The following is a 10102-nucleotide window of genomic DNA, read 5'->3' on the forward strand; positions in this document are numbered from 1 at the left end:
TATATAAAACTAAGAAATTTAGATTTTTATATATTTAACTAAAAACACTTTAAAGCAGATAAATTTCATAAAATTCACTATTTAAAATATTTTCAATGATAATAATTTGTAAAATACATTGTAAAGTTATAACTTGGATAATTTTATATTTTAAATAATTATATTTAAATAACTGAATATTTTATATTTAAATTTAAAAAAATTAAATTTCAGATTAAATACTTTCGTAGGTATTTTTTGTTTCAAATTGTGATTATGATATATTTTGATCCTAAATGGTTACTATATGCAACAAAACAAATTAATATACAAAAACACTAATGTATTCTGAATATTTTTCTTATAGGCTTCCAATACCTTTGATACTCTTTAACTTTTATGGACGAAGCTTTTGGTGTGAATGAGCTCCACCAAAATTCAACTTTGAGTTATTCGGATGAACACAATGACTACCTTGTTGACATTTGTCAAACACAACTTAAATACAATGTCTCTCACTCTCACATATACAAAACCAGTATCTAGAGGCCAATAAAAAAGTGTAATATACAAACATTTAAACTTTAAAGTAGTTGTTGTCTTCTAACAAGGAATAGTTGGTCTAGTGGATAAAACTCTTGAACTACTCAGTAAATATTTTGGATCCCAATCTGTATTACTCTCTAAAAAGTCAAATTACATGATATGGAGTTACCTACGTGCTTATGGCTCAAAACGTTCTGATCACTAGAAGATTAGCTACTATCCCCAAAAAAGAAACTGGCTATTTTAAATGTAGATAATATGGAACCAGCTCTTAAATTAGGGATCAAATTGGGCAGAAGTCTTTTGGAATTATCCAATAATGAAATTAGTCACCCACCAACAGTTATGTCCTTTATATCTTATTTTCATATAGTATTTGTTTAAGGTCTTGAATAATTTCATTGTCGTAAACATTTTAGGCTAAAACATCTGAATAAGATTAAATGGTGATAATTATTAGAAGCTGATACTATATACAGAAGAGGTTGACACTTAACAATTTAGTCATGACATCAACTTAAACCTTTTTGTCTTTTTTTTCCCTACCTTGGTTGGATCCTAGACCAAGAGTTAAGGTTATACCCGGTGATACATTTACAGATTCGTCTCAAGTTTAAAGAAGCAGTTAAAAAACCTAGAGGAGACTTAACCTCGAAGCCTAAGCCAAGATGTGTCTTCAAGAGTAGGACCGAACCAAGCCAAAGTTGACGAAAGATTTAGACTTGAAGAGACCTCCAAAGAGAAACCTTGTCGGGGATTCTTGCGAAGACGGTTTCTCTCTTTGTTGTTGTTCTCTAGGCTTGCTCTTAACTTTGAGGATAGTTTGACCTATGGTTTGTCTTATGGAATCTATGGTCTTGGCATCGATGGAGTAGCCAGACGCATCGCTGACATAGAATGTGTTCAGAGCTTTGCCTCCTTTGGTTTTCACTTCGGCTCGCGTGACCGTTAGGCTGTTCTCACGGAATATGCGAGTCACATTTGACAACAACCCTACTCTATCCGTCGTGCACAGCTCCAACTTCAATCCCTATAAGGACAAGGAGATACTCATCTTCAGTTACAGTTACTAAAAAGAGTAGACTACTATATATATGTGTGTGTGGGGGGGGGGAGGTCTAGTCTACCTCAGATACTCTTCTTTTGATAGCTGCTTCAAGACATTGTATGATTCTTTGCTTCTCTGCCTCTGATTTTACAGGGGAACCATCTATATGTCTCACATAATACTCCTGTAACGCGCAAGAAAAAAGACTGATAAGAAAATTGATTTTAAGAGGAAACTTTCTTGTTCTAGTATGGTGAGATTTTTTTACCTGAAATGCCTCTGTGCCTTCAGTATCAACGCTTCCATGGAAAACAACATATTGCATATCAGTCAAAGTACAGACAGTGTCGAACAGAAGCTTTGGTCTGTCTTTACATCTAACCGTGACCACAGAGTAGTCCTTGTCTAGCCAATTATCAACACAAACATCTGGTCTCTGCCTTTCATCTTGGACGTTGGAGGATAGATCATCGTCCACCACACGGTTCTCATAGTCTCTGTCTTCAAACATCATCTGATGAAGCCTCCTATCCGTGTGGACCTCCCCGTGAGAGACAACCGTTTTGGCTTCCTTTGGCGTGTTGCTTCCTTTGAGCACATTCCTGAGAAGACTCTTGATCCGTGAGAGCCTCTCCGGATCAGAGACGGCTGAACCGGTTAAGTCATCTGTCACCTCCATCACAGCAGCTGCTCTTGTGTTGTGTGTCCAGACCTCGGCGTTTAAGACATTGCATTTGAGGTGGGTCAGGACTGCTGTGAGTTCAGAGAGCAGACCTGGTCTGTCACAACCTGTTAACTCGATAAGCGTGCTGTCTGTTGATGGTATGACACCAACAGATCTCAAAGAAGTGGAGAAACAAGCTTCAGGCCCAAGAGACTGAGAAAATAAACAAAAAAGCATACTCATTAGACTCATCTCTACACATAACTAACATAAGAAGAGGAGCAAGTCTTGTTTAAAAGAAAACTCACTTTTTGGATATAGTCCAGAACAACTTCATCAGTGACTTTGTTCCCATCTTGGTCAGTGACATTAAATACTACAAAAGTGGATACATAAGAGTAGATTTAATTCCTTGTTCTTAAGCAAGAAATTTCTAAACAAGAGACCAATGAAAAAAATGAAGCAATTACCATCCATGAACCAACCACCATCAGAGGATATGTAAGCTTTGGTGATAGTGAGGTCAAGATCAGTGAGAATTTGTACAACTTCAAGAAGAATCCCATATTCATTTGCACTATCAACCTGAGAAACATCACAACAACCCCAGAGAATTTGTGTAAGTAAAATAGGTTAGAATGATATAAACCACAAGCATTGAACAAATAAAGAGAAAAAAGTACCCTTATCACAGTTGCCTTCTTGCAAGAGTCATTATCAATCACAACCCTAAACAAAAAAAAAACAGAGGTTTTTATCCAAAACCATATCTGATCATGGTTTTTATATAAAGAAAATAAATAGAAAGGGATAGACAAGTTGTAAGTAAATACCTGGGTGGATTCATTCTTCTGATGAGCTTCTCATACTCATCATCCATATCTTGTGAAAAACTCATGTTAACATCTGCAGTCAAATTTAAAAAAAAAAACAGTTATAAGTCTCATAGATTATTCCTTCCAGGTAATTTCAAGAAAGCCTAAAAAAAGATAAAAGAAAAAAATATTTTTATATCCATAGACAAAGGAAGCTTATTTCTGATAAAAACCACTGTGACAAAAAAAATTCTGATAAAAACCCATTTAAAATAAAAGTAAAATAAAAGCATCTTCTCTGTGGAGACAAAACACGGTTACCATAACAGATTACAGGTCATAAGTACATAACTAAACTAATGAACAGTTATCCCACCAACATCAAATCCTAAATATCTAACTTGTGAAAAGTTAACAGAGAAACACTTAAGAAGAAGAAGAACCATTAATGGAAGTTCTTGGTCCAAAGAAAGAAACTGAAACGAGCCAACAATGAGAGAAAGAAGACGTACCCATTACTCCTTTTGGGGGTATTGACTTTCCACACTTCAGAAAGAAAAGAAGAAAAAAAAACGAAAGTGGGTTTCAGTAACTTTCGAAGAGGAGAAGATGGAGAAAGAGGTAGCTGCATATATAATGGCGACCCACACAAGATCTTTTTCACTCTCTCGAGAATATTATTTACTTAAAAAATTAATCAAGAATTTTAAAAAAAGGAAATTAATATGACACGATTCTCCCATAAACCAGCAACTCACGGAAAAAACGAAAGTTCAAAAAAATAAAAATAAAAACTCACGGAAAAATAAAAACTTTCTTTTACATCATTTTAGTTTTTTTTTCCTTCACTTTCCCGCGGCGTGTTGTTCTTATTATACACGGTGAAGGAGGAGATGGCTGATCTGTAGCTCTCAGCGTATGTTAGCCACGTGCCGCACCTTTCTGTTAACTTCGAATATGAAGAACTGGCTAATATGCGCGTATCAGTTATCATCTTTTTGTTAATTTACTTTTTTTACCAAGTGATGGTGAATAGATTCTGACAAGGTCTCTTCTAATCAGTAACACCCAAAGTTCTCGGAACGAAAGTGAAAATAATAAACTTACTGTTTCGAGTTTCAAGCCGATTTACTGATTCTAAAGATTCGTATACGTTTAGATTGGATTTGTAATTTGAAGATTCTTGATAGAAAAATAAATGATATGATTCCATCTTCAATCCTGTAAGAAAAAAAGGTATATATATTCATTCCATTGTGGAAGAGATTCATGATTCGTATATATTCTGTCGAATATTAAGATATATAGAATGTGCCATAAATCTTTCTAGAATATTATACTTTTTCACATCTTATGGCACCAAAAGGAATAATATATAGTTATTTCAATTTCATAACGAAAAATTGTACAACCGAAAATCTACTATATTAATTTAGGGTCCTAAAATTTATCTACCATTTAGAAGTTGTCATTTAAATTTGGACCTTCTCTAGAATAATAGGTGTTTGGTTACTTAAATCTGTTTGGTTCCTTGAATATATCAACATGACTAACAACTTAATTTAAACCAACATAAATACACATTATAAATGATTTAACTAATGGGCTTTGGAAAACTATTAAAATTTTGTTGCTTTACAAATAAAGGGTCATACGATTATGTAAACCAATTTTACATTAGGCCTTATAAATATTGGGTTTTAACCAACTAACATTGTATTTGAAACTTAAAAATAAAATACTATATAATATATCTACAAACAATATTATAATAAAAAATACATTATTTTTTGTGGAATTAAAGTTTATTTGATTTTTTCGTTTTCTCAGTAACAATTAAAAGCATTGTCTAAATATTTTACCTATAAATTTTGAATCTCACACATATTAACGTTTATATATAGTATAAACTCTTTGAACTAATACTCTATAAATTAATATACACTAATGTTTTTATAAATATTATAATTTTATAGTCTCAACATTGAATTTTTGGTTCAATATATTATATCGATAAATTAATAACCTCTATAAATTAAAACAATTTATAGTTTTGGTGTAGTCTCAACATTATTAATTTATAGAAGTTTCACTGTACAAGTTTTAATTTAAAAAATGTGAATATTTTATAACCAAAAACAATATTATTCAAAAACTATATATATAAAAAATTATTGTTTTTTTATAATTTGTATATTCTAATCTCGGTAACAATTAGAAAGATTTGTTTAAATAATTTCCGCCCTTGAAAAGGGCGGGTCAGTATCTAGTTGATTCTTTAAAAGAGCGAGCATACCCGAATATGGTACCGTATCAAATTATTGTGTAACGTTTGTTTTCCTTATATCAAAAGAGCGATAAAAAGGCTGAATATAATTTGGATTTTCTAGTAAAAAATCTCCCAAACTTACTAATTATATCAAAAGAGACCCTCGAGTACAGAAACAATAGTGATGGATAATATTTGTGTTTACATATTGAATGTTGATCGTGTATTTAATAATGCAATTAAACCTAGTGTAGTTAAGAAAACGTGATGGGATTACAACGTTCCAATCTAACAGTTTCGTCTGAAGATTCTGTAAATGTAATTAACTACAATCAAGATTCAATAATGAAGCAAGGCTACATAACGCTTACAGAGTTACAGTAGTAACAGAGGAGGAAATGTACTCTTCTTACGTACTATTGACCGTACCATCACATCTCTTTCCCAATATTCCATTCAAGATAATATATTTTTCATAAAAAGATATATTGTTATTCTTTCTATACTCTTACTCTATTATTGGTACATATACCATATTATAAATAAAGGAATACATATGATTTGAACTCCCTCTGCATTTTTTCTTGTTCTTTTACAACATAAACTATAAAATTTAGTTGTGTGAGTTTTACACATAATCATAATCTGTGTTCAATTTTTCTTCCCAAAACTTGTTTCATTTAACAAATACTATTACTCGGAGACATGGCTGGACTGGTATTTTTTGAGAACAAAAATATATTTTCGTAGTATATACTAATGTTTAAAAATTCGTTAGACGATAATTACACATTTTATAAAAAATGGTTAGTGTTTTAAAGGATACCTAAATGTTGCTTTTATCGTTTTGAAAAAAAAATTATTTCGCTTATTATTGATTTAATTACCGTCTAGTCAAGCTAAGTTCGTGGAACATAGAATACTTGAGCATAACAATACATTTTCATGATTAAAAATGTATTTTGATCCTGTTATGGTGTTGAATAATTCTTGTTAGTTAACAAAATATATAAATATTTTTGTTAAAAATTAGTTACGAATAATAATCTCAAGATGTATATATGTGTACGTATAACATACATATAACAAACTTTTAGATTGCTTCATTTCAACAATATAAAACACGTGGGATTGAAACAATACAAAATTTGCCGACAGATTTAAAATAATCACGGGAAAAACTAATCAAATTGTTAACAAGATTTAAATGGTTTTGAGATATTGAGAAAAAAAGCAAGTAGCAAGTAGTAACATGTTGTAGTAACTACAGTAACTAGAGTTAGAAAGTGACCAGAGGAATGGGTTAAGAAAAAAGCGAAAAGGGAACAAGTAGCGGCCAACCGAATTAAATGGAGGACTTGGGTTTTAGATGCAAGAGTCACATGGTTTGGCAAAGCCTCGTGCTGCTGCATCAGCCGGATCTAGGGATCTGCTGCGGCCGAACCTACTTTTCTCTTACCGTGTTCCCTCGCCTCCTCCCCACTTGATCATCTCCAAGTTGATAATGTCTCAATTTTTAAAGATTCGTTATTTATTTGAAAACATAATTACATTTACTCTCACAAGTTGCATCTCATAGATAGCTTGTATTACTAGAGTGAAAGCACTAATCTATATCATCAATTTCGTTTAACTAGTGTAGGATTCTTTTCTTGTTTGAAAAAGCAGGAACAAAAACTAATTGCTAAATTTTCTAACGCACCTGCTAAGATTCGAATTTGATATTTTTAACTTACAGAAAAAATATTTACTAGAAGAATTAATAATCCCGGATAACTAATATAGAAATTGTCATAATGTTTTTGAAGTTTTTCTTTATTACTTTGCATTCATATTCTAAATAGTTTAGATTTAGAATATCTTCAATGTAAATTTTCATTTCTTCCAAAATGAATAAAATAGAATATAGAATAAAAATATTTTAAATATATTTTATTTCTCATTACATAATGGAGTAATGAACAAAAAAATTTACTCTATTTATGGAATATACCGAATTGGAATATGAAATTGAGTTGAAACTACTTTTTATTTTATATTTAGGTTAAAAATAAGGTGTGGTTGGAAATACTCTTATAACATGCCAGTATAAATAACATGATAGAAGTGGTTTCACTTGTTAGAATTTAATGAACTCATGTCTAATTCTATATTATCCGATTGGTATGATATTATCTACTTTGGGTTTTAGAAACAAAATCCGTGTGGATTTATTTTTTGGGCTCCACCTCCAAAAAATTTCGTTTTAATTAGAGTTATAATTTTCTTTATATATTAGATACTCATTGTCTAATTTTTCAATATGAGACTTAGTTTGATATCATACATACTCTCCCTCAAATTAAGAACCTCATTCATCTCGTGTATTTTTATTTTTACGGATCATCTTGACACCACCTTGGGTCTTCTATAACATCTTATTCCATTGAGAATGTTCTCCCACAATATTACATGTATCATGATCTTCTCACATTTTTGCCACATACCTCTTCTTCCACTTTGAATGGTCTCATTCCTACTCGAATGGTATTTTGGTATTTTTGCAGATTTTTGTCAAACTGCTCTAATACCAATTATTGAAATTTAGTATGCTTATGTTCAACTCTATATTATCCGATTAGTACGATATTGTCTATTTTTGGACTTTAGAGACAAAATCCGCATGCATTTATTTTTTGGACTCCATCTCAAAAAATTTCGTTCTGATTCGAGTTAGACTTCTCTTTATATATTATACACATCTTATCTAATTTTTCTTTCATCTGATATCTCACATCAGTTATGTACAAGTGAAAAAATCGTATTAATTTTAGAAATGCAGTTGACAATATTATTTTGAAATTGTACATACGAAGTTTTGGCTGATTTAAACATAGTGGATGTAGATGCAGAAGGTATGAAAACATATGGTGTTGGTTTCAAGTTCTATAAGCGATTTCATATGATTCAACAGTTATAAATAGATGTTTTGCAAAATATTTATGACTAATTAATTATCAGATGCTCATTAATTAAATATAAATTAAACAATATTATACATTTTAAATATAAAAATATAATATTAGATGAAAATTATGTTTTAATGATTTTTATAAAGACTAATATTATAATTTTAAAAATATTTATTTAGTTTATATCATATTTTTAAAAATCATTTTATGTATGATCGAGGTCGTTCGTCAAAAAAAAATGTTAGAAGTCGTTGGTTCAAGTCGTTGCTTTCGGAGATCGCTGGCAAGGGTTTAGCTACAAAAAAAGTATATTTACATAACTTTATTTTATTGTTTAACTACGTTTGTCCAAATCGAAGTGATGTGAAGGTGACCATGTTCCATACAAATTCATGCTTTTGTCTTGTCGAGATTCATGCGCGGGGCTCTATATAACTACACACGTAGATGGGATGGGACTAGTCACTACATCATCACCAACTTAGATTTTTTCTTTATTTTCAATAAACCTGGTCAAATTTGAGAGATTTTTTATGTATTAAACTATTCTTCGTGCATTGACTCACTCCACACGTAGATTAATAAATGGTGGAGGCATGCAGTAGAGATTATTTTAACGACAGAGAATGCAACAGGGTTTGAACCACAGAACCAGAGCCCATTGTGGTCAAAATTTTATGAAACATTTCGCTTGATCCCTAGATTCTTAAAGTTTTTTTTTTCCATCTAAGTTGATTATAATAACATGCCAAAGGCCAAAAGATTACAAACTATTTTAGAAAACATAAAGCCCAACAAGAGAGGTCCACCCGCAAGCCCACAAGACCTACCATAATTTCCAAGCCCAAAAAAGAAAGAGAAGGGACCAAAACTTGACTGACACCGCCCCACGTGTCCAATCAGAAACGTCAAAGAGACGTGTGGCAATGGTTGAAGAGTCACCATCACTTTCGGCTGGGAAACCGCCGCTGGGACCGCGAAACCGATACTTCACCGGAAAGACGAGCCACCGTCTTCATCTCCAACTTAACTCGTCGCTGTTATAAAACATAACTTGACCACCGGATACAACCGGGACTCAGACCATGACCACCGCAACCCATTTCCAACGACTGTATTGGAAATATAGGATTTTGGTATCTTCCTCACACAAAACACCTAAGCTTTGATGAGCATCCGTCGATTGAATCGAGATCTCATCCAAAACTTGGCCACCAAACACAACACGAGAACCATCATACAGCTTGAGTACTTCCACGGAGACAATAGCCGGCGACCCCCACCAAAAAAAGAAACGGCGTGGTTCCAGAGGCAAACGCCAGTCATCCATCTAACCGGAGATGCGAGACTGGAAGCAAAAGCCGGACATGCAGCGCCAAAGCACCGATGCCGGAGCGGGAAACACGAACGGGAAGAGCCAGAACAGAGAAAAACAAATAAAACACAAGCCGGACCGGCGGTGGCTAGAATACATATAAGTCTTATGGTTTTCAAATTATAAATGACTTTTTAGTAAATTTTATTTTAAAATTGTTGTAGTTCTCTAAAGGAAAAATTTCACAAAAATACCATAACTAAATTTAGTTCAAATTTTTATTAACCATTTTTTCTGCTACCGGTTTAATACTCCAACTGATTATTTTGCTCATTTTAATATATATATTTTTTGAAAAAACTGTACTTATTTTAATACTCAAACTAATATTCACATTAATTAAAATATTAATAAGTTTTAAACAAAACTTAAAACTTTTCTAAAAGTAAAAAAAATCTTTTGAAATTTAAAATTTATTTTAATTTTTAAGAATAAAATTACTGAATTTAGGATAC

At 32.0% G+C, this 10102-nt stretch overlaps 1 protein-coding gene across 3 annotated transcripts; it reads right to left on the reverse strand.

The window, feature by feature from the left end:
• Nucleotides 1–959: 959 nt before the first annotated feature.
• Nucleotides 960–3903, reverse strand: LOC108824421 (ACT domain-containing protein ACR4). 3 transcript variants are annotated; one of them, XM_018597846.2, is made up of 8 exons: nt 3565–3901; nt 3071–3143; nt 2921–2966; nt 2708–2822; nt 2546–2613; nt 1842–2450; nt 1653–1757; nt 960–1555 (listed from the first exon to the last, which is right to left on the reverse strand). In XM_018597846.2, the coding sequence occupies exons 1-8, from the start codon at nt 3566–3568 to the stop codon at nt 1202–1204; spliced, it is 1374 nt and encodes a 457-aa protein (XP_018453348.1). In that variant the 5' UTR covers nt 3569–3901; the 3' UTR covers nt 960–1201. The 3 variants fall into 3 exon arrangements, with proteins under 3 accessions (XP_018453348.1, XP_056857492.1, XP_056857493.1); XM_057001512.1 differs by having other exon boundaries at nt 1653–2450; nt 3565–3903; XM_057001513.1 differs by lacking the exon at nt 3565–3901 and adding an exon at nt 3496–3541 and having other exon boundaries at nt 1653–2450.
• Nucleotides 3904–10102: the final 6199 nt, after the last annotated feature.

This window comes from Raphanus sativus, unplaced genomic scaffold, assembly GCF_000801105.2.
Source record: "Raphanus sativus cultivar WK10039 unplaced genomic scaffold, ASM80110v3 Scaffold3701, whole genome shotgun sequence".
Taxonomy (NCBI): Eukaryota; Viridiplantae; Streptophyta; class Magnoliopsida; order Brassicales; family Brassicaceae; genus Raphanus; species Raphanus sativus.

What these genes read in the sequence shown, in the direction of transcription:
- LOC108824421 (XM_057001512.1), bottom strand. An exon ending in AGAAGGCAACTGTGATAAGG is followed by an intron (nt 2,823 to 2,920) that starts GTACTTTTTTCT and finishes GATGTTTCTCAG; the next exon opens with GTTGATAGTGCAAATGAATA. An exon ending in TTCTGGACTATATCCAAAAA is followed by an intron (nt 2,451 to 2,545) that starts GTGAGTTTTCTT and finishes TTATTTTCTCAG; the next exon opens with TCTCTTGGGCCTGAAGCTTG.